The sequence below is a fragment of the Gymnoscopelus microlampas genome, assembly GCF_963454915.1.
Source record: "Gymnoscopelus microlampas genome assembly, chromosome: 14".
NCBI lineage: Eukaryota > Metazoa > Chordata > Actinopteri > Myctophiformes > Myctophidae > Gymnoscopelus > Gymnoscopelus microlampas.
This window is the reverse complement of record NC_139951.1, coordinates 50409161-50434286: the sequence shown is the minus strand read 5'-3', so window position 1 is coordinate 50434286 and position 25126 is coordinate 50409161. Positions and strand designations below refer to the sequence as shown.

The 25126-nt window shown below is 46.4% G+C and overlaps 1 protein-coding gene across 1 annotated transcript in view; it reads right to left on the bottom strand.

The window, feature by feature from the left end:
- LOC311060292 (glutamate receptor ionotropic, delta-1-like) overlaps positions 1-25126 on the bottom strand; it is a gene marked incomplete at its 3' end in the record, with an annotated part of 247067 nt that overhangs the window by 34933 nt on the left and 187008 nt on the right. The window contains exons 5-8 of the mRNA XM_084078427.1: positions 17562-17615; positions 13906-14079; positions 12401-12562; positions 1979-2098 (exon numbers count right to left, since the gene is read on the bottom strand). Coding sequence (XP_083934553.1) covers positions 1979-2098; positions 12401-12562; positions 13906-14079; positions 17562-17615 — 510 coding nt within the window. The remainder of the gene's footprint in view (positions 1-1978; positions 2099-12400; positions 12563-13905; positions 14080-17561; positions 17616-25126) is intronic.

Genomic DNA, 25126 nt, shown 5'->3' with positions numbered 1-25126 from the left:
ACATTGGGTCTAATAGTAGTTTAACATTGGGTCTAATAGTAGTGTAACATTGGGTCTAATAGTAGTGTAACATTGGGTCTAATAGTAGTTTAACATTGGGTCTAATAGTGGTTTAACATTGGGTCTAATAGTAGTTTAACATTGGGTCTAATAGTAGTTTAACATTGGGTCTAATAGTAGTTTAACATTGGGTCTAATAGTAGTTTAACATTGGGTCTAATAGTAGTTTAACATTGGGTCTAATAGTAGTTTAACATTGGGTCTAATAGTAGTTTAACATTGGGTCTAATAGTAGTTTAACATTGGGTCTAATAGTGGTTTAACATTGGGTCTAATAGCAGTTTAACATTGGGTCTAATAGTGGTTTAACATTGGGTCTAATAGTAGTTTAACATTGGGTCTAATAGTGGTTTAACATTGGGTCTAATAGCAGTTTAACATTGGGTCTAATAGTAGTTTAACATTGGGTCTAATAGTAGTTTAACATTGGGTCTAATAGTAGTTTAACATTGGGTCTAATAGTAGTGTAACATTGGGTCTAATAGTGGTTTAACATTGGGTCTAATAGTAGTTTAACATTGGGTCTCATAGTAGTTTAACATTGGGTCTAATAGTAGTTTAACATTGGGTCTAATTGTAGTTTAACATTGGGTCTAATAGTAGTTTAACATTGGGTCTCATAGTAGTTTAACATTGGGTCTAATAGTAGTTTAACATTGGGTCTCATAGTAGTTTAACATTGGGTCTAATAGTAGTTTAACATTGGGTCTAATAGTAGTTTAACATTGGGTCTAATAGTAGTTTAACATTGGGTCTAATAGCAGTTTAGTTTAGACCCAATAGTAGTTTAGACCCTTTTCTAAGACGTTATGATATCTTAGGATGAATGGTACAGTAGAAAAATGTCATAACTCCATCCCGGATCCGCCACAGCTTAAACGTGCGCGGATAGGCCTTGCGTTAGATCACGTATTTTAACACAATGTGTGCCAAAAAACGGTCCGGACCGTTTTTGAGAATCCATGCGGGGAGTGCCATAAACGGTCCGGACCGTTTTAGCCCAATTCTTTTTTTATACGTGTGGCCCACGTGGGGCGCTCTGACGAAACTTTGGGATCATCCAAGGAGTATCTGAGAAGGAGAGGCCGGATGTGGATCCATGTCAAAAATCCTTCCGGTCGGCCTCTCCAATGTTATCTCCTTGACTAAAAGCTTAATATATCTCCCATTTCTTTTTAACGTGGTGGAAGTGAGACGTTTCCGATCGGCGATCACTCTGCAATGGAGGATCGCGTTAGAAATATTATTGTTCCAGGCGTTAGTCGGGACCCTCCGCCGTCTCGCACGCACGCTTTGTTTACATGCACTTCCGCGTCGGGGCTTCTACAGCACGAAACATATCAACGTAAGTGGATGGAAGATATGCAGGCACTGAACGTACCCTATTTTAATAAACCTACGGAGTACGGGGCGGCCATAGCTGAGTGGTTAGTGAGCCCGCCTTGGGAGCCAGAGACCCTGGTTGCCCCAGGTTCGATTCCAGGCCAGGCCAGCATATGTGTCGATGAAATGAAATTTGTCCCTGAGCAAGACTCTTAACCCCTAATTGCTCACAGGTTCTCATTGGAAACAAGACCGCAAGGACTTTCATGAACGACCTGTTAAAAGGAATTATCCTTATCCTTATCCTTAACCTCTGGCACACAATGTGTTAATAGCTTATTTTTTTTTGTGAGATCTGACGTTCATAGTGACTCGCTAGACGAGATTGAAATCTCGAGATTTCAATCTCGTCTAGCGAGACTTCTGTTTTTTTTATTCATATATATGTATTTATGCATTTATAGGGTGTACATGTATTTACTTTTACCATGTCTATTACATTAATAATTATATGTATGTATTTATTCAATGTTTATTATAATTGTATGTACATTTATATATATATATATATATATTCATTCGGTGCCCTGCTCACCCGCTTCACGTCTTTCCCAAACGTTTCGCTGAAACTGGAGCCCAGGATCTCAAACTGGACGTGAGAGTTTGACCCGTTGTCTTTGAAGTCCATCAGCCCTGTTAGACCTGTTACATTACCCTATGAGAGAGAGAGAGAGACCTGTTACATTACCCTATGAGAGAGAGAGAGACCTGTTACATTACCCTATGAGAGAGAGAGAGACCTGTTACATTACCCTATGAGAGAGAGAGAGAGACCTGTTACATTACCCTATGAGAGAGAGAGAGAGACCTGTTACATTACCCTATGAGAGAGAGAGAGACCTGTTACATTACCCTATGAGAGAGAGAGAGACCTGTTACATTACCCTATGAGAGAGAGAGAGACCTGTTACATTACCCTATGAGAGAGAGAGAGACCTGTTACATTACCCTGTGAGAGAGAGAGAGAGAGACCTGTTACATTACCCTATGAGAGAGAGAGAGAGACCTGTTACATTACCCTATGAGAGAGAGAGAGACCTGTTACATTACCCTATGAGAGAGAGAGAGACCTGTTACATTACCCTATGAGAGAGAGAGAGAGAGAGAGAGACCTGTTACGTTACCCTATGAGAGAGAGAGAGAGAGAGAGAGACCTGTTACGTTACCCTATGAGAGAGAGAGAGAGACCTGTTACATTACCCTATGAGAGGAGAGAGAGACCTGTTACATTACCCTGTGAGAGAGAGAGAGAGACCTGTTACATTACCCTATGAGAGAGAGAGAGAGACCTGTTACATTACCCTATGAGAGAGAGAGAGAGAGACCTGTTACATTACCCTATGAGAGAGAGAGAGACCTGTTACATTACCCTATGAGAGAGAGAGAGACCTGTTACATTACCCTATGAGAGAGAGAGAGAGAGAGACCTGTTACATTACCCTATGAGAGAGAGAGAGACCTGTTACATTACCCTATGAGAGAGAGAGAGAGAGAGAGACCTGTTACATTACCCTATGAGAGAGAGAGAGAGAGAGAGAGACCTGTTACATTACCCTATGAGAGAGAGAGAGACCTGTTACATTACCCTATGAGAGAGAGAGAGAGAGAGAGAGAGAGAGAGACCTGTTACATTACCCTATGAGAGAGAGAGAGAGGTTACATTACCCTATGAGAGAGAGAGAGAGAGACCTGTTACATTACCCTATGAGAGAGAGAGAGAGAGAGAGAGAGAGAGAGAGAGAGAGAGACCTGTTACATTACCCTATGAGAGAGAGAGAGTGACCTGTTACATTACCCTATGAGAGAGAGAGAGAGAGAGAGACCTGTTACATTACCCTATGAGAGAGAGACCTGTTACATTACCCTATGAGAGAGAGAGAGAGAGAGAGACCTGTTACATTACCCTATGAGAGAGAGAGAGAGAGAGAGACCTGTTACATTACCCTATGAGAGAGAGAGAGAGAGAGAGACCTGTTACATTACCCTATGAGAGAGAGAGAGACCTGTTACATTACCCTATGAGAGAGAGAGAGAGAGAGAGAGAGAGAGAGAGAGAGAGACCTGTTACATTACCCTATGAGAGAGAGAGAGAGACCTGTTACATTACCCTATGAGAGAGAGAGACCTGTTACATTACCCTATGAGAGAGAGAGACCTGTTACATTACCCTGTGAGAGAGAGAGAGAGAGAGACCTGTTACATTACCCTATGAGAGAGAGAGAGACCTGTTACATTACCCTATGAGAGAGAGAGAGAGAGAGAGAGACCTGTTACATTACCCTATGAGAGAGAGAGAGAGAGAGAGAGAGAGACCTGTTACGTTACCCTATGAGAGAGAGAGAGAGACCTGTTACATTACCCTATGAGAGAGAGAGAGAGAGAGAGACCTGTTACATTACCCTATGAGAGAGAGAGAGAGAGAGAGAGAGAGACCTGTTACATTACCCTATGAGAGAGAGAGAGACCTGTTACATTACCCTATGAGAGAGAGAGAGAGGTTACATTACCCTATGAGAGAGAGAGAGAGACCTGTTACATTACCCTATGAGAGAGAGAGAGAGAGAGAGAGAGAGAGAGAGAGAGAGAGAGACCTGTTACATTACCCTATGAGAGAGAGAGAGAGACCTGTTACATTACCCTATGAGAGAGAGAGAGACCTGTTACATTACCCTATGAGAGAGAGAGAGAGAGACCTGTTACATTACCCTATGAGAGAGAGACCTGTTACATTACCCTATGAGAGAGAGAGAGAGAGAGACCTGTTACATTACCCTATGAGAGAGAGACCTGTTACATTACCCTATGAGAGAGAGAGAGAGAGAGAGACCTGTTACATTACCCTATGAGAGAGAGACCTGTTACATTACCCTATGAGAGAGAGACCTGTTACATTACCCTATGAGAGAGAGACCTGTTACATTACCCTATGAGAGAGAGAGAGAGAGAGACCTGTTACATTACCCTATGAGAGAGAGACCTGTTACATTACCCTATGAGAGAGAGAGAGAGAGAGAGAGAGAGAGAGAGAGAGAGAGAGAGACCTTTAACCAAGCCTTTATTAACCTTCTTTTACACTCAAAAACATACATCAGAACATTCCTACTCCTTCAAGAGAGGACACTCTAAAAAGTACACGTTCTTTTGACACCCTCAATTTCATTTAAAAATTACATTTGTGTAATTTACTTTTTTTTTTCTTCTTTTTTTTTTTTTTTCTCTTAAATAAACAAAACCAGTGATTCCTGCTCAATGCTACACAAGACGTCCCCTTGCCCCCACATCTCAACAAAGTCCTCCAGACAAGAAATCATTTTATAATAGGCAAACTCTATTCTGATACGAGCTGCTACCAGTCCTTTTGCCATGGGTTCAGCTTCAACTGAACCCGCTCCCTGGATCTTGTTCCTTCTCGAAAGCCAGATACTCATTTTTACCTGCCCGGCCAGAAAATTAAGCAGTCCCAACCGTCTCTTTTGTGACGCTTTGTACCGTGGCCCAAAAATAAACATTTCATCACTTAGCTCTTCATTAAACCTATTAAACCATCCCTGTAGCAGCGCAATCAGACTACCAAGCCTTGGGCACCTTAACCATAGATGTTCAAGTGTCTCCTCCTCCTGGCAGAAAGGACAACTTTTACTAGCCCCAGAGTTGATGTGAGCCACATGTCTGTTTGTAGCCACGGCCCCATGCACTATCCTCCACTGGAGATCTGCAGTGCGTTTCTCCACTGGAGTTTTGTACAGGGACCTCCAGCTGCCCCTTGGAGAAGAGCCTGGTGCAAGTACTCCCGACCACCTTGACTCTTGTACTCCCCTCAGTGTGTCTTTGTTGATGACCTTGACACTCACTGCGTATAAGGTCTTACTCGACAGTCCACGTACGTCTCCCAGTTGTGGCGTTTTAAAGGAGAGGATTTGACCCTCTTCTTCCTCCCCTTCCTCCACTGCGGCAGAGACCTCTAGAACTGGGAAGTCCAAGACCCTTCCATCCTGTTCGCCATCAGGCTCTCTTCCCAAAGTCTCTCTGGTTGCCCCAGGCAGTGAACATACCACCTCTCTCAACAGACGCTGCAGGAACCGAACAGACTTCAAGCCAGTCTGCTCACTGAGGTTTTCTGCTGTTTTCCAACCTCTTTCTGATCTCAGATCAGTTAGCTTCACAATTCCTGCTCTTGTTAGCATTCTCTCCACAGATGCAGAATTTAACATCCTGCTCTGGATAAGTGGGTTGTAAAACAGTGGTTCCTGCCCTGCTTGATCATAAGTCTGTGTTCCATCCCTCCGAGCTTTCAGAACTTTGTTCCATGCTCGCAGAACTGTTTGGTAAAAGAGAGAGAGAGAGAGAGAGAGACCTGTTACATTACACTATGAGAGAGAGAGAGAGACCTGTTACATTACCCTATGAGAGAGAGAGAGAGAGACCTGTTACATTACCCTATGAGAGAGAGAGAGACCTGTTACATTACCCTATGAGAGAGAGAGAGACCTGTTACATTACCCTATGAGAGAGAGAGAGACCTGTTACATTACCCTATGAGAGAGAGAGAGACCTGTTACATTACCCTATGAGAGAGAGAGAGAGAGAGACCTGTTAAACACACGCACAGAATGTACATCAACTTCTTATTTAAGTCTTCACAGCAGCTGAGCTGTGGAGTATAGCGAAGGAGAGGAAACGGCCTTCCTCCTCCCACCACTGGAGACACACCTCCAGACCTAGAGACACACCTCCAGACTTGGTGACACACCTCCAGACCTGGTGACACACCTCCAGACCTAGAGACACACCTCCAGACCTGGTGACACACCTCCAGACCTGGTGACACACCTCCAGACCTGGAGACACACCTCCAGACCTGGAGACACACCTCCAGACCAGGAGACACACCTCCAGACCTGGAGACACACCTCCAGACCTGGTGACACACCTCCAGACCTGGAGACACACCTCCAGACCTGGAGACACACCTCCAGACCTGGAGACACACCTCCAGACCTGGTGACACACCTCCAGACCTGGTGACACACCTCCAGACCTGGTGACACACCTCCAGACCTGGAGACACACCTCCAGACCTGGAGACACACCTCCAGACCTGGTGACACACCTCCAGACCTGGAGACACACCTCCAGACCTGGAGACACACCTCCAGACCTAGAGACACACCTCCAGACCTGGAGACACACCTCCAGGCCTGGTGACACACCTCCAGACCTAGAGACACACCTCCAGGCCTGGTGACACACCTCCAGACCTGGAGACACACCTCCAGACCTGGAGACACACCTCCAGACCTAGAGACACACCTCCAGGCCTGGAGACACACCTCCAGACCTGGTGACACACCTCCAGACCTAGAGACACACCTCCAGGCCTGGTGACACACCTCCAGACCTGGAGACACACCTCCAGACCTAGAGACACACCTCCAGACCTGGAGACACACCTCCAGACCTGGTGACACACCTCCAGACCTGGTGACACACCTCCAGACCTGGTGACACACCTCCAGACCTAGAGACACACCTCCAGACCTGGAGACACACCTCCAGACCTGGAGACACACCTCCAGACCTGGTGACACACCTCCAGACCTGGTGACACACCTCCAGACCTGGTGACACACCTCCAGACCTGGAGACACACCTCCAGACCTGGTGACACACCTCCAGACCTGGAGACACACCTCCAGACCTGGTGACACACCTCCAGACCTGGTGACACACCTCCAGACCTGGAGACACACCTCCAGACCAGGAGACACACCTTCAGACCTGGTGACACACCTCCAGACCTGGTGACACACCTCCAGACCTGGTGACACACCTCCAGACCTAGAGACACACCTCCAGACCTGGTGACACACCTCCAGACCTGGTGACACACCTCCAGACCTGGTGACACACCTCCAGACCTGGAGACACACCTCCAGACCAGGAGACACACCTTCAGACCTGGTGACACACCTCCAGACCTAGAGACACACCTCCAGACCTGGTGACACACCTCCAGACCTGGTGACACACCTCCAGACCTGGTGACACACCTCCAGACCTAGAGACACACCTTCAGACCTGGAGACACACCTCCAGACCTGGAGACACACCTCCAGACCTAGAGACACACCTCCAGACCTGGAGACACACCTCCAGACCTGGAGACACACCTCCAGACCTAGAGACACACCTCCAGACCTAGAGACACACCTCCAGACCTAGAGACACACCTTCAGACCTGGAGACACACCTCCAGACCTGGAGACACACCTCCAGACCTAGAGACACACCTCCAGACCTGGAGACACACCTCCAGGCCTGGTGACACACCTCCAGACCTAGAGACACACCTTCAGACCTGGAGACACACCTCCAGACCTGGAGACACACCTCCAGGCCTGGTGACACACCTCCAGACCTAGAGACACACCTCCAGACCTGGTGACACACCTCTAGACTTGGTGACACACATATTTGAACTGGGAACCCCCCAAAATAACCATATGTGACCAAATTTGACTGGGAGACAGTCATCTAGCATGTTTTCATTTTCATTTTTTCATGTCATATGAAAGCAGGGAATCATAGCAACATAATGATGTATTAGTTAATAATATTGAGTGAATAGTTTTGAAACTACAGCTTATAGAACTGAAGTCAACTTAAAACTCTTCAGTAAAGAAAAGACCTGTTGAATGGATCTCATTCAGAGATAGTACTACAGGGCTATCAATCCCATCATGCATAGCAGGATTTACATATCCTTTTGTTTAGAGGGTTAGGGTTAGGCTCTCTTTGTTATGTATGCTCTCTTAGACCAAGCGTTTGCCACTGCCCCCTGCTGGAACCGGCTGGTTCCAGTGTGCAGGAGGACTTAACAAAGATACTTTTTCACAACAGTTTTAACAAAATATATTGTTTATACATCTTTATTTGACATTTACATTAGACACAAGCCAACAGACTAGTGATACCTTTCAAAATGATCGGGTAGAAACAGCCGCGATTTCGCGATGTTTGGATGGAAACTGTGGATTTGGTTAGCAATGCTAGCAAATGCTAGCTCTAACCTTATATTTTACTACATGTTTATGCATTTATTTCATATTTACATTTCGATTTAAGCTCTGAATTTTTTTTGGGAAATTTCTGTCAGACATACTCTGGTATGTGAAGAGTCTAATGGGGCAATAAACTAATTTTGTATAAAAAAAAAAAGAAAAAAAAAAAAGTTTTTCTCCTTTCCTGAACAATGGACACCAGCGAGATGACTGTCCTCCAGTCAAAAAGGGTGGGGACCCCCCCACCCTGACAAGCACTTGGAATTGTAGGCCTTACATTTGCGGTGGCGCAGTCGGTAGAGCTGTCGCCTCACAGTTAGAAGGTCCTGGGTTCCATTCCACACCTAAACATTTTCCTCAAGTACAGTACTTGAGTAAATGTACTCAGTTACTGTACACACAGAAGGGGGTAGCAACCATTTCCAGGAAGACGACCCTGGTCACACAACACCTCCTTCAGACGCTCCCAACGCTGTTCCCACAATGTTGATGTCCTCACAAGTATAGAAATGAACGTGCGTGTGTGTGTGTGTGTGTTTACAGAGGGAGAGAGCGAGGCTCATCAATCTATAGTAGTTGTCGCTAAAGGGAAGACAGGTTATAGCACACACACACACACACACACACACACACACACACACACACACACACACACACACACACACACGCACACACACACACACGCACACACACACGCACGCAGGCACGCACGCACGCACGCACGCGCGCACGCGCACGCGCACGCGCACACATCTCTGTGTCTGGTTCATAGCATGCTAAAGGAGCATGAAATTGGACAGCCGCAGCTCAGGAGTGTGTGTGACACACACACACACACACACACACACACACACACACACACACACACACACACACACACACACACACACACACACACACACACACACACACACACACACACACACACACACACTCACACACACACACACGCACACCTGTAGGAGTGAGGGATGAGGAGGAGGAGAGAAGTGAAGGGTAGAAAGTGAACATCTTGTCCTCCGTTCACATGACCTCCTCTCTGCTGCTGTTCTCTCCATCATTCACTATCATCCCCCTCCCCCCCCCGATTGTTGGCAGCAGTCCTCTCAAGAGGAGAGGAGAGGAGAGGAGAGGAGAGGAGAGGAGAGGAGAGGAGACATGGTAGGTGAGCAGGTGTGACTTTTTAGTATTGGTGACATTTTGTGTCTCACTTTTAAAAAGTTGTGGAGTAATTTCTCCGGTGGACATCAGACAGCTCCTTCCATGAGTCAGCAGAACATAGAGTACCTCAGAGCACTGTTTCTCAATACTTTGTCTGTTGGACCCCAAAGGTCCATTTTGGGCCCCTCTCACAGAGACATGTAGGGGTCCATTTGGGGCCCCCTCTCACAGAGACATGTAGGGGTCCATTTGGGGCCCCCTCTCACAGAGACATATAGGGGTCCATTTGGGGCCCCTCTCACAAAGACATATAGGGGTCCATTTGGGGCCCCTCTCACAGAGACATGTAGGGGTCCTACAGGGTGACACTCTGGCCCCCCCCTTCCTGTTCATTATGGCGATGGACCAATAGCCCTGAGTCTCGCAATCAATGGCATGGGGAGAAGTCACGGGGTTCACGTTGGTCCCGCACAGTGCGGGACTAACGTGAACCCCAGTGACTTTGCGGGCCGCACTATGCAGATGACATTGCCCTAGTCTCGGAAACAGCAGAGAAAGGAAAAGAACTACTAATACTGGCAGCAGAAATGGAGTTCAGGAAGATCGGCCTCAAGCTCAATGCCAAGGGGGGAAAATGTATTAACACATTCACTGCCAGGTACTATGCATCCGTTTTTTTTTTAGCTTCTGCCAGGATGTTTTTAGATTTTTCCAACCTTTTTATTTTAAGAGGTCACAGAATATGTATCTCCAGTATGATTGATCCCCTGATGGATGATAATCAAGGAGGGTTTCACTGTGCTCCCATGAAAAAATAAAATAAAATGTCATCGCGACCTTCCGTTCGCTTTTATACGCCGTTGAAAATAGCATGTTTCGCCAAAATTACATAGTAAAACATAGGAGCCGAGATACAGAATATTTCACAAATACTTTAACCAGGAAGTGAATGGAGCAATACATTTTTTTTTTTTTTTAAATATGTAGATTTATTTTATGTTTATTTTATGTTTATTTTATGTTTATTTTATGTTTGGGCCGCTTCCCAAACAGATTGGTGACAGCAGGGAATCTGTTCTGGATTTTGTACTCCATTGTTCCCCAGCGTACATCATGAGCATCAATTGTTCTGGCATTGATGAATTTGGAGATCTCATCCCTATCTTCAATGTTGATAGTGCCGACATCAACTCCCTTGTGGACATACTTGTAGAGATACTTGATGGTATGGAAGGAGCCGACAAATTCAACATTGATGTGGCACTTGTACTTGAGACGGATCCAGGGGTTGAAAGGCACGACCCACCTGCTGTCAAATAGAAAGCCATTCTTCTCAGCGGTGGGACCGTTATTGGGCCACTTGTACTGTGGGTAGCCATGGCCATCATGAGGCAGTCGAGTGTTGTCACAGAAGTCTTTAGGGAAGCTTTTGGAACAGCTATTGTTGACCATGCAGGGGCTGTTAGGGTTGGCTGTCCCACAGGGTCCATGTAGCATGGATTGACGCACCAGCTTATGCAGCTCCGGTTCCTTCTGTGGGTCAGGTATGTCTGCTCGAATTATTTGATCAATGTCATCCACAGTCAAGATCTCTTGTAGGAGCAGTAGGATGTGAGCATGTTTGAGTCCTCTCATCTGTCCCTCAACGGTGTGTACTCTAGCCTTTACCTACCCAAAGACACTGAGGTTGATGTCGTGCAGAAGCTCATCCAGACTCCTTTTGATAACCTTATTGACAATGTCTGGTCTGTCACCCGGCTGCTGTCCTGAAAATATGTTCATCAGTACACCGTCACTCTTTGAGTTTGCCGTAATCGTGATAAAGAGGTCAAACTTTCTGTGTCTGGTTGCTATGGCAAGGGCATCAAGATAGTGTTTGTAGAGGTATCTGGGGCTACCAGTGTGTGAAGCTGGAAGAAAGATCTGCTTACCAATCCTGGTTGCTTCAGTATCTTCTGGCTGGTTTTGCTGAGTAGCCAGGACATAAATCAGACCTGAATACTGGTAGGCCCTGTACTTGTCCTGCAATTCCCTACTTCTGTAGTAGTTTATTCGGCCACTTTCTATCTTGCTGTACTGATCACAGAAGTATTCTTGTGTAAGTTTTCCTGATTTCAGTACAGTGTTGAAGGAGTTGGTTCTCTGGTGTATATGGAATCTGAAGAACTCTTGAAGAGTAATTTGGTCAGTGGTTGAGTTTGCATTAATCTTCATCATGGGATTATCAATGCTGAAGCCAGCATCTCCATGTGGCAATATCAAGGGATAGGCAGCTGGGTCATACATAGGGTGGAGTTCATGGATGTGTGTAGTCTGTTTGTGGTTAGGTGTATCAGCTGTTGTTCTGTACAGTACAATGTCCCTACGCTCCGTCTGATCCCCTGGTGCCACAATAACCACATCAGGGACATCAGGGTTAAAGTGACATTTCTTTACCCCCTGTGAGCTTTTGGCCTTGAACACCATTTTGAGTTCCCGACTTGGGTTTGCATTGAAGATTTCAGTACCGTTTTTTAAGGACTTTGATTGCAAAGTCCTTAAAAATTGCAGTGGAGTAAAAGTACAATATTTGCCTCTGAGATGAAGTGGAGTAGAAGTATTGGAAATTGGAAATACTCAAAATTGTACTTAAGTACAGTACTTAAGTAAATGTACTTGGTTACTTTCCACCTCTGATTGTGAACCTAGGATTTATTTGGTAGAAAAAGTACTGCCCAATGAGAGTCGCCCCTTACCTTCTGGATGGCGTCCAGCATGGACCAGCCTCCGTTCCAGGGCTTGGTGGACTTCCTGATGCAGTTGAGACTCGCCATGCTGTGCCACTTCCTGTCCTCCAGCTTCCTGTAGAAGGCGTTGGCCAACATCAGAACGCTGTCGTACAGGTAGAGGTTAGACACCTGGAGAGACAGAGGGGGGGGGGGGGGGGGGGGGGGGGAGAGGGAGAGATAGAGGGGGGGGGGGAGGGGGAGAGAGATAGATGCAAAATGACTATGTTCAATCTTTCTCGTTCTTTTGATGTTCACTAAACTTCTACACAAAAACACTCATCTATCCATCGCTCCCTCCATCCGCAAAAAAAAGGTACAGATTTATACAAAAGGATGCTACAAGGATATCCCAACATAGCCCAGGGCATTGAGGCTGTATGTCTTCAATTCAAACTGGTGTGGAAGGCAGCTTTTAACATGACATTCTTGTTTTTGTTCTAGGTTAGATTTGTTTCAGAAACATCAGAAACATGGACGTCTATCCTGCGAGTCAATGAAAATGTCAATGAGAGGTTGTGTAGGTATCTCTTTACCTCTAGGTCAGGGGTCTTCAACAGGGGGTCCGGGACCCCTGGGGGGTCCTCAGAGTTAATACAGGGGGTCCGCCAAATCTTTGTGTGATAGGATACATTTGTTTTACCTTAACCACTTGAACCCTATAGCATGCCTTTTTCTGAGGAGAACTTTAGCCAAAAATAGCAGATCTACAAGCTCTCAACGCCTCGCGCTGCGAGGCGTTGAGAGCTTGTAGATCTGCTATTTTTGGCAAAGAGGTTTAGGTCTAGAGGGAAACAAGGGCAGACCAAGTAAACAAAAAAGGTTTAATTTATCTAAAACACAATTTTATAGAATATGTAGTGGGGGGTATCTGCTTCATCTCTCTCTCACCTAGGGGGTCCTTGGCCTGAAAACGTTGAAGACCCCTGCTCTAGGTTATGTATGTATCTATGTAGGTATCTCTGTAGATATATCTGTATATATCTGTTCACCTCTAGGTTCTGTAGGTATCTCTGTATGTATCTCTGTACCTCTACATTGTGTAGATATCTCTTTACCTCTAGGTTCTGTAGGTATCTCTTTACCTCTACATTGTGTAGATATCTCTTTACCTCTAGGTTCTGTAGGTATCTCTGTAGATATCTATTTACCTCTAGGTTGTGTAGGTATCTCTTTACCTCTACATTGTGTAGGTATCTCTTTACCTCTACATTGTGTAGGTATCTCTTTACCTCTAGGTTCTGTAGATATCTCTTTACCTCTACATTGTGTAGATATCTCTTTACCTCTACATTGTGTAGGTATCTCTTTACCTCTAGGTTCTGTAGATATCTCTTTACCTCTACATTGTGTAGATATCTCTTTACCTCTACATTGTGTAGGTATCTCTTTACCTCTAGGTTCTGTAGATATCTCTTTACCTCTACATTGTGTAGGTATCTCTTTACCTCTAGGTTCTGTAGGTATCTCTTTACCTCTAGGTTCTGTAGGTATCCCTCCTGGGGGTCGCAGAGGAGGGAGGAGAAACGATGGTTGTGTCTGGAACAGCGAGCCCCGCCCTCTCGCCACAGCGGGAAGATCTGACGAATCACAGTCATGCGCCCCAGTGCACTGTGGGTAAGCTCCAGGATCTCTGAGTCGCTGATCTCCTGGAGACGAGAGGAGAGGAGAGGAGAGGAGAGGAGAGGAGAGGAGAGGAGGGGAGAGGAGAGAGGAGGGGAGAGGAGAGGAGAGAGGAGGGGAGTGGAGGGGAGAGGAGAGGAGAGGAGAGGAGAGGAGAGGAGAGGAGAGGAGAGGAGAGGAGAGGAGAGGAGAGGAGGGGAGAGGAGAGGAGAGGAGAGGAGAGGAGGGGAGGGGAGGGGAGGGGAGGGGAGGGGAGGGGAGAGGAGAGGAGAGGAGAGGAGAGGAGAGGAGAGGAGAGGAGAGGAGAGGAGAGGAGAGGGTAAGGTGTCACCATTCCAGTCCATTCCAGTGAATGGGTGTTTGGCCATTCACTGGTATAGGCATTACAGCAGATACATATTGTGAAAACAGCATATCTACAAGCTCACAGAGCTTTAACTTGTCTCTTTCTTATATTATTTGACAATTTGTCCAATGTTTGACCAGTTTTTTTATAGTACAGTTTGTTGATTACTTTTGATGCAGTAATGGTCTTTTTAGCAGCTTGCAAAGCCCGCTGGTCTAAGAAGAGACTGACCTACTAGTCATCCTCCACATATTCGCGACATGTTTTCAATCATTGGCTGTCCTTTAGGCCAATGGAGATACTTTCCCATACTCTGGAGCCACTAGCAGCGTTGCCAGATTCTGCGAGACAAATCAGAGAAAACAGAAAGCAAGCTGGTATACATGACTGAGTCATGTCTTTTTTCTTTTTTTTCCTTTTTGTATTTCTTTTGTTTAAGATATTAGGCCTTAAATTGTCACTTCACTGTCATCTGAGGACCCCCACAAAAACATGTGGGGACCCCCCAGGGGGTCCCGACCCACAGGTTAAGAACCACTGCTCTAGGTCATTAATGACAACTGCAGCTGAAAAGCACTTCCTATTGGCTTTAAGACCGGGATTTTCAGATGTCTTTGTCTATTCAAACATAGCAGATATACACGCTCATAGTATGATATTTGTTCTCAATATGTTTTTACAACATTTCCAAAAAGTAATTTAAATGTTGGTAACAGGTTGACGAAATGCACATGCATGCTGATTAAAAGTGTGAAAAAATACAACAAATAAAATAGCCTGAGATGGCCCAGCTCATGTCTCATGTCCTAAAAAAGGACTTAAACACTTTAAAAATGGTATTTTAAAAATCAAACAATGAAAATGGAAAATGTTTTTGTATATATTTTTTTAAGCGAACAAAATATTTTGAGATGGGAGTCGGCGGCCAAATACATTCGGTAACGCTGCAGTCTCACAGCTAGAAGGTCCTGGGTTCGATTCCCACAGGGGACGCTGTGGGCGATGGGGGCGTGTTCTCTCCTCCGCGTCATCAGTGCCCATACCCTAGGTGGGGTTGGCGAAAGGGCCTTTCTGTGAGACTGAGACTGGACAATGCCCTACCAGCGTAGCCTCGCGAAGCCTGTGTCCTGTGCCTTTATCACTGTGTGGATATGAGTCTGGTGCCTCCATGAGGACGTTTTTTTTCCCCCCAAGGGGCGGGATCAAAACAATGGCCCTCGACGCAATTGGCTAGACCTACAACCAACTACCAATTACAGTCTCCCATATTTGAATCCTGGGCCGTGATTGGTCACCCACGTCTTCTGGAGCAGGAAATGGATTCTCTATGGAGCGGTGCCAGACCCAAATCGCAGAGTGACATTTATTTTTGCACTCGCAGATTCATCTGGTCCCAGGCTATACTACCAGATTCATCTGGTCCCAGGCTATACTACCAGATTCATCTGGTCCCAGTCTATACTACCAGATTCATCTGGTCCCAGGCTACTACCAGATTCATCTGGTCCCAGGCTATACTACCAGATTCATCTGGTCCCAGGCTACTACCAGATTCATCTGGTCCCAGGCTACTACCAGATTCATCTGGTCCCAGGCTACTACCAGATTCATCTGGTCCCAGGCTACTACCAGATTCATCTGGTCCCAGGCTATACTACCAGATTCATCTGGTCCCAGGCTATACTACCAGATTCATCTGGTCCCAGGCTATACTACCAGATTCATCTGGTCCCAGGCTACTACCAGATTCATCTGGTCCCAGGCTATACTACCAGATTCATCTGGTCCCAGGCTACTACCAGATTCATCTGGTCCCAGGCTATACTACCAGATTCATCTGGTCCCAGGCTACTACCAGATTCATCTGGTCCCAGGCTACTACCAGATTCATCTGGTCCCAGGCTATACTACCAGATTCATCTGGTCCCAGGCTATACTACCAGATTCATCTGGTCCCAGGCTATACTACCAGATTCATCTGGTCCCAGGCTATACTACCAGATTCATCTGGTCCCAGGCTATACTACCAGATTCATCTGGTCCCAGGCTACTACCAGATTCATCTGGTCCCAGGCTATACTACCAGATTCATCTGGTCCCAGGCTATACTACCAGATTCATCTGGTCCCAGGCTATACTACCAGATTCATCTGGTCCCAGGCTACTACCAGATTCATCTGGTCCCAGGCTATACTACCAGATTCATCTGGTCCCAGGCTATACTACCAGATTCATCTGGTCCCAGGCTACTACCAGATTCATCTGGTCCCAGGCTATACTACCAGATTCATCTGGTCCCAGGCTACTACCAGATTCATCTGGTCCCAGGCTATACTACCAGATTCATCTGGTCCCAGGCTACTACCAGATTCATCTGGTCCCAGGCTATACTACCAGATTCATCTGGTCCCAGGCTATACTACCAGATTCATCTGGTCCCAGGCTACTACCAGATTCATCTGGTCCCAGGCTACTACCAGATTCATCTGGTCCCAGGCTACTACCAGATTCATCTGGTCCCAGGCTACTACCAGATTCATCTGGTCCCAGGCTACTACCAGATTCATCTGGTCCCAGGCTACTACCAGATTCATCTGGTCCCAGGCTACTACCAGATTCATCTGGTCCCAGGCTACTACCAGATTCATCTGGTCCCAGGCTACTACCAGATTCATCTGGTCCCAGTCTACTACCAGATTCATCTGGTCCCAGGCTACTACCAGATTCATCTGGTCCCAGTCTACTACCAGATTCATCTGGTCCCAGGCTACTACCAGATTCATCTGGTCCCAGGCTATACTACCAGATTCATCTGGTCCCAGGCTACTACCAGATTCATCTGGTCCCAGGCTACTACCAGAGACACTCATGTGCATGTCAATGTGTTTGTAGTTTGTTCTTCAAAGATGAAACTATGCTTTTTTATTACGCACACACACACACACACACACACACACACACACACACACGAGGTGACAGAGGTGATGAAAGACACATGCAACAGACTATTATGGATAATCCGACTCTTATGAGATGTATTAGATATGAGGGCCGTTATGTGGCGTGTGTGTGCGTGTGCGTGAGTGTGAGTGTGAGTGTGAGTGTGAGTGTGAGTGTGTGTGTGTGTGTGTGTGTGTGTGTGTGTGTGTGTGTGTGTCATACCTCATTCACAAACACCCAGTGGCTGTCCTTAGAAGCCAAGTTGGTCTCCACTGCCTAGAGAGAGAGAGAGAGAGAGAGAGAGAGAGAGAGAGAGAGAGAGAGAGAGAGAGAGAGAGAGAGAGAGAGAGAGAGAGAGAGAGAGAGATTAACAGGAGTCTTTTATGACATATGAAAAGCTGTTGTATTCAGAATAGACTAGTTTGTTATGGTCTGGCTCCGAGGCCATAACCAAAAAAAGGGGAAAAAACACGGTGGTAATGCATAAATAATGTCATCATTTAATAAAGCAATGGATTGAGTTTCCAAATGATACCAGGCAGGGGAACATGCTGCTAACTTTAACTGAGGCACAGGCGTGTGTGTGGTGTGTGGCCTCGCATGAGGACTAGTGTTGATTTTGTGTTGAGGACCAGTGTTGATTTTGACAGCAAATTTTGATTCAGTTTTAGTCATATTCTATTGAATCAAATTCAATTTAGTTTTAATCATATTTCAGTCATCTGAAATGTTTTACTGTTAGTCTAGTTTTAGTCTGCAACATATCATAAGATTATAGTCGACTAAATCTACAGCTGATTTATGTCGACTAAAAGGTATGTTGGCGGTGCCTTGATGGCGTCATAATGGCTGATTTTACACTTGGTTGCATGCTGAAAATATTGTTTTAAACAATATTTCAGAGCGCAACACCCGAGCGCAAGCAGACATGAAATGACTTGTCTATTAGTTCTACTGGATCTCTTGTCCTCTAGTCCCGCACTAACATTTTAGTCTAGTTTTTATTTGTCAACTAAATTGACGATAGTTTTAGTCATCGTAGCTTAGTTTTTATTTAGTTTTCGTCAGTGAAAAATGGAAGTCGCCGAACATTTTTCGTCATAGTTTTAGTCGACGAAATCAACACTGGGGAGGACTGAAGAAACAGAGCATGGAGAGAGCAGGTCTTTTATAGTGTCTGAGGAGACCATGGCCAGGTGTCTCCCCTTCCACTGGTCATCTCATCAGAGAGCAGGTCTTTTATAGTGTCTGAGGAGACCATGGCCAGGTGTCTCCCCTTCCACTGGTCATCTCATCAGAGAGCAGGTCTTTTATAGTGTCTGAGGAGACCATGGCCAGGTGTCTCCCCTTCCACTGGTCATCTCATCAGAGAGCAGGTCTTTTATAGTGTCTGAGGAGACCATGGCCAGGTGTCTCCCCTTCCACTGGTCATCTCAGACTCCACCCTCCAAACCAGCACTGCAATGGAATCTGGTTAGCAGTGCTGGAAAAAGTACTCAAATGTTGTAAGTAAAAACATCGCATTGCGACGCGTTGTGAGCTTGTAGATCTGCTATTTTGAAATAGCCTATGTATAAAATAGGGATAAAGTGGTTAATGTATGTTTGATAATGTAATCACTTATATCTACAAAGTAACTAAAGTTTTTAAATAATTGTAGTGGAGTAAAAGTACAATATTTGCCTCTGAGATGTAGTGGAGTAGAGGTAAAAGTATTGACAATTGGAAATACTTCAGTAAAGTAAAAGTACCTCAAAATTGTACTTAAGTACAGTACTTGAGTAAATGTAAATGTTACTTTACCGCTGCTGGTTAAAGGCACACACACACACACACACACACACACACACACACACACACACACACACACACACACACACACACACACACACACACACACACACACACACACACACACACACAGACGCACACACGCGCGCACACACACACACACACACACACACACACACACACACACACACACACACACACACACACACACACACACACACACACACACCTATAGCAAAAGTCCCAGGGGGCCGTCACAATATATACATCATACAGACAGACAGACAGACAGACAGACAGTCTGACTGACAATAAGTGTACAACAACCTTTCTGAGGGACTTTCTGCAGCCAAGTCTTGTCTTGTTTAATAGTTTAATATGTTTTGTTCACTTTTACTGTTGAACTTGTACTACTCCGTAACCCGCCTCATTTACTCTGGCATAATGTTACGTAGAAGAAGCATGATCTAACAAACCCATTCCACCCGGGAACACATCTCTGTCATTTTACATTTCTTTGGCTATTCAAAAATAGCAATAGCGCTATGAGCTTGCAGATCTGCTATTTTGGAAAAAAAATTGAAAAATCTTTGAACATACTGTATGTCTCATTTGGAACTCATGGACATTTGTCACTCCAATCTTTGCTTCTGGGGATTAGCAAAAGGTTTCACGATTTACAAAAAAATGTGCAGATCTACGAATTGCCTCAACGAGTACATATGTGTTTTACGGATAGGCCTACACATGTTAATGAGACTGTTCTGAGAAAGGCCCCCCTGCTGGTCACACCTTGAGCAGGATGCAGACAGATAGAGACATTGATGTTCTTCTAGGTGTGGGGGCTCTCACGGACCCCCACACACACACCTAATGTACCCGCCTGTATTGTAATGTGAGCTACCTACAGTATAAAGAGATGACTGAAATGTGAAGATAGTTAGTACTGACCACGCCGTGAGGCTGGGGGGGGGGGGGCTATGATGCTGTTTGTTTATTATGGAATAAATGAATGATTCTGATGTCTCTTCTTCTCATCTACTTCATTACAACCAGCGGGCCTGGTAACACGCAGTTTACTGCCTCAAATACACCACAGTGGTAAAGACAGTGTGTGCGTGTGTGTGTGTGTGTGTGTGTGTGTGTGTGTGTGTGTGTGTGTGTGTGTTTGGTAAAGGTTACGTTGACAGCAGTAACACAATGTGTGTCATGGGGGATTGTTATTATTGCTCTGCTGGCATTTCTATAGGTGAAACTACACACACGCACACGCACGCACACACACACACACACACACACACACACACACACACACACACACACACACACACACACACACACACACACACACACACACACACACACACACACACACACACACACGAAAAACAAACACTAATCTGCTATTGGGCAACATAGAAGACACTGCATATGCTCTGTCTGTCCGTCTGTCCGTGTGTGTGTGTGTGTGTGTGTGTGTGTGTGTGTGTGTGTGGCTGTCAATGTCGACACACAGCTGCATGTGTTGCCATGACGACAAGCAGATAAACTGATCCTTTAACACACGTCTAACAAACACACACATTAACATATAGATGATGTATACGCACACACACACACACACACACACACACACACACACACACACACACACACACACACACACACACACACACACACACAGTATAAAAGGTTCATATTGTCTACTCTATTCTAATTGGCTAAAGGGAGGTCACGTCGCTCTGACTCAGATATAACCATACACAAATCTCATACGCTCATGTATAGGCATGTCACTATGACTCAGATATAGCCATAAACAAACCTCATACGCTCATGTATGCTGTTCAAAATATGTTGTTCCAGGGACCAGCAAAGATTTGAGTAAAAAAAATATATATGTTCAAAGATTTGCACACATTTTCACGATCTTTCAAAAATAGCAAATCTACAAGCTCATAGCAAGCTTGCATATCTGCTATTTTTTAATGGCCAAAGACATCTTAAAATGAGGTCAGCTCAAACAGCAGCAGCTATAGGGAAGATATCGATCTGACCCCAATGGGTGCTTATAGTGATACACCCAACAATGCAAATCATTTTAACACCCTACTGTTATTTGACAACAGCCACATGGCAGCAGGAAGCTTCAGGTGTTTTCCGTATCAAAGTGAGACTCACAAAGCATTCCTCAGCTGTTGCAGTTGGAGGGGAGAGAGATACATAGAGCAGAATACACAAGAGAGTTCTCTTCAATGAACATCATTACATATTTCAAATCTCCTTGACATTGGGCACAAAAGGGACACGGACACGGACACGACGGGTACGATGGGTACTCTGACAAAGCCCCCGACAATATGACTCAGACATATCGGTCCTCTTGTTGAAAAAAACAAACACTCTATAGCCTAGATGTGAGGGCCGCTTCGTGGCCCTCACATCTAGGCCCGATCCGAGGTTGGTCCAGACAGCATTGGCCTAGTCACTCTGCACACACCTCATGCGAAGTCCGGCCCCTCTGGCATCTCCTCTCGGCTCCGCTCCGCTCCTCTCTCCCCGCTTTGCTTTGCGGCCCTAACCTCTAGTCCCAACCACCCAACCTCCCTACCTCGGTCATTAGGCCGCCTGTACTGTGGGTAACCATGGCCATCATGAGGCAGTCGAGTGTTGTCACAGAAGTCTTTAGGGAAGCTGTTATTGACCATGCAGGGGCTGTTAGGGTTGGCTGTCCCACAGGGTCCATGTAGCATGGATTGACGCAGAGTGACGCAGAGTGGCTCCTTCTGTGGGTCAGGTATGTCTGCTAGTACAGCGCCACTCTTTGAGTTTGCCGTAATTGTGATAAAGAGGTCAAACTTCCTGTAACTGGTTGCTATGGCAACCTGCCAGATCAGGCTGAGGGTCTGATAAGCAAATCAGAGAATCAATCAAGCCGAGAGTCTGATCACAGATGGAGGTGGGGTAAGATGCCTATAACACAGCCATAGCTCTGATCAAAAGTCTGTGGCAAATGGAGTGATCCTGTGCTTGCGTATCCCGCACAAACTTTCGGAGCTTTTGTCAATTATATAGTAGTAAGATAAGATAAGACTAGAAAATGCGCTCCTCGGAGCACAAGTCTCCGCCAGCAGACTTGTGTTGGGAATGTTGGGAATGTTCTAATTCTTATGTTCTAATTCTTACAAAAAATAGAACATGTTACTGTGTCATAGTAACATGACACACTGTCTGTATAAGTGTCCTATCCGTCCTGTCTGTATAAGTGTCCTATCCGTCCTGTCTGTATAAGTGTCCTATCCGTCCTGTCTGTGTAAGTGTCCTATCCGTCCTGTCTGTGTAAGTGTCCTATCCGTCCTGTCTGTATAAGTGTCCTATCCGTCCTGTCTGTATAAGTGTCCTATCCGTCCTGTCTGTGTAAGTGTCCTATCCGTCCTGTCTGTGTAAGTGTCCTATCCGTCCTGTCAGTATAAGTGTCCTATCCGTCCTGTCTGTGTAAGTGTCCTATCCGTCTGTCGGAAAGGCGACATGTAACCACTAAATGTTAGCTTGGCTGATGGCACTGATGTCACTTTGGAAAGCGCACCGCAGCGCTCCGAAGTGACACATCTATTTATAGACCGCTATACGTCATGCGTCTCACTAGCCAATCAGAGCACACTCTTTCAACGTATTGTCACGTGTCACGTGAGGCTTGACCAATGTTAGCTTGGCCGAGGGGGACGGGGACGGAAAGTGAAAACATAGTCTCCTGGCGGAGACAATAAGATAGTTAGATAGTAAGATAGTAAGATAGTAAGATAAGATGTAGAGAACTAGACTGACTTTCCATATGTACATGTGTTCATTATATACACGTGTTCATTTAGGTGGCTGGATGAACTTTTCTGAATTCTGAAATCATGAAATGGAAAAGATCCTTTTCACTAAAAAATCTCCACATCATTTGCGGCCACGCCCCCATCTGACCACTTATTTGGAAGGAGGGTCTTCAACCCAGTGTCTTTACTCCGGGTGAAGCTTCCTCCAGGGTCATCCACTGATGACCTGTATCTTAGACTCAAGTCCTAGTCTGAAGACCTAAACTGCTGAACCAGAGGGGCTTCAAAACGGGTCCGTAGAAAGAAACGGGTGACGTCACGGCTCCGTCTGTCTTTTCTACAGTCTACGGTGACGTCACACCAGAACTCCGGTCGCCGCCTATATAAGGCGCCGCACGCGTCCAGATGGAGAGACAGTTTTGATGAGAGAAGCTGGAGAGAATAACTTCTTGGTAAAGAGGTTGAGAGAGTGAGAGACTGACATAGACATGCTGCGCTGGACAGTGCACCTGAAAGGAGGGCCGGACAGAGCCGAACACGCCACCGTGGCCGTGGGGAACAAGGTGTACACCTTCGGCGGCCACACGGTGATGGGCATGGCCTACATGTACAACACCGGGCAGTTTGTGACGCCCACGGACGGCGTGAACGTGCACGTCTTCAACACGGTGTCCCTGCGCTGGATGAAGCTGCCCCCCGTGGCCACCGGGAGAGGAGAGCGCCCCCGCGAGGTCCCGTCCCGGCGCTGGGGCCACACGGCCGTGCTGATAGAGGGCATCACCTACATCTGGGGAGGCTACAACTACTACACCAAGGAGTACTACAACGTGCTGTACGCCTTCGACGTCGACGCCCACCGGTGGTTCCGGCCCAAGGTGTCCGGGAGCGTCCCCGAGGCGAGGTACCAGCACTCCGCCTGCGTCCTGGGGAAGGTCATGTACGTCTACGGGGGATGCAACCGGCTGACCGGGTTCACCGACATCTACAAGCTGGACACCGACACCATGGTCTGGTCTCTGATCAACACCAGGGGCACTCTGCCGCCCGTCTCCAAGAGTCACTCTGCCACCATCATCGGGACCAAGATGTTTGAGTTCGGGGGCGGCGGGGTCCAGTGGGGCTACAACAACGTCATCAGAGTGTTCGACACAGAGACCAACAGCTGGCTGACCACGCCCTCCGCACAGCGCCTCCCGGAAGGACGCGAGGGCCATTCGGTCTTCACCTACAACGGAGAGATGTACATATTCGGCGGCCGCAACTCTAACCAGGAGTTCCACGACACGTGGAAGTTCGACCTGAAGACCTTCTGGAAGACGGTGGAGCCCAAGGGGAAAGGGCCGTGCTGGAGGCCCAGCATGTGCTGCTGCATGGTGGGAGATCGCATCGTCCTCTTCGGAGGATACAAAGGGACCACGTCCGCCGACGACCTGTACATCTTAGACTTAAGTCCTAGTCTGAAGACGTTGTCCAAGATAGCGGTCATTCAGCACGGTCTGAAGCAGGCGGGGCTTCCTCACAACATCAGGTGGGAACTGGCAGCCATGACGACAGACAACAGCAGATGAAGTTCCAGACAATGGAACAAAAGAAATATGTTTTTTGTGATGTTTTTTATTCCTATTCAGAAGTGTACTTGATGACAAATCACAGTTCTACGACAAGCTCAAGCATTGAAAGTGTCCAGCCACATGACTTCCTGACCATCCCGGGTGACTTCAACATATGTCTTGCACTCACAACGAACAAACTAGTGACAATGGATAACGCCTGCTAGAGATTATGGAGGAACACCCACTGCTGGCCACCAACACAATGTTCCAAAAGAAAAGCTGTGCCTGTAGACATGGATGTCACCACACAACACAACAACACAACACACCAGATCGACTAAATCCTAACACGCAGGGTCCTTCAGCTTACGGGGAGGAGGAAGGTGAAGTATGAATGGAGTCCACTGGCAATGGACCCTCAGCTACAGGAACGCTACGCAGTGGAAATCAAGAACAGATTCCAAGCACTGCAGGAGGAGGCCATACCAGCCCGCTGCCGAAGCAAACCAACGAGCAGCTGAGACATGCATCCAGCAAGTTCCCAAAGTAAGGAAGGAGAAGGTAACTAGACTCCAGAGTCACCGAGCCCAGGAGGAGTTGAGAGCAGCACACAGGGACTGAA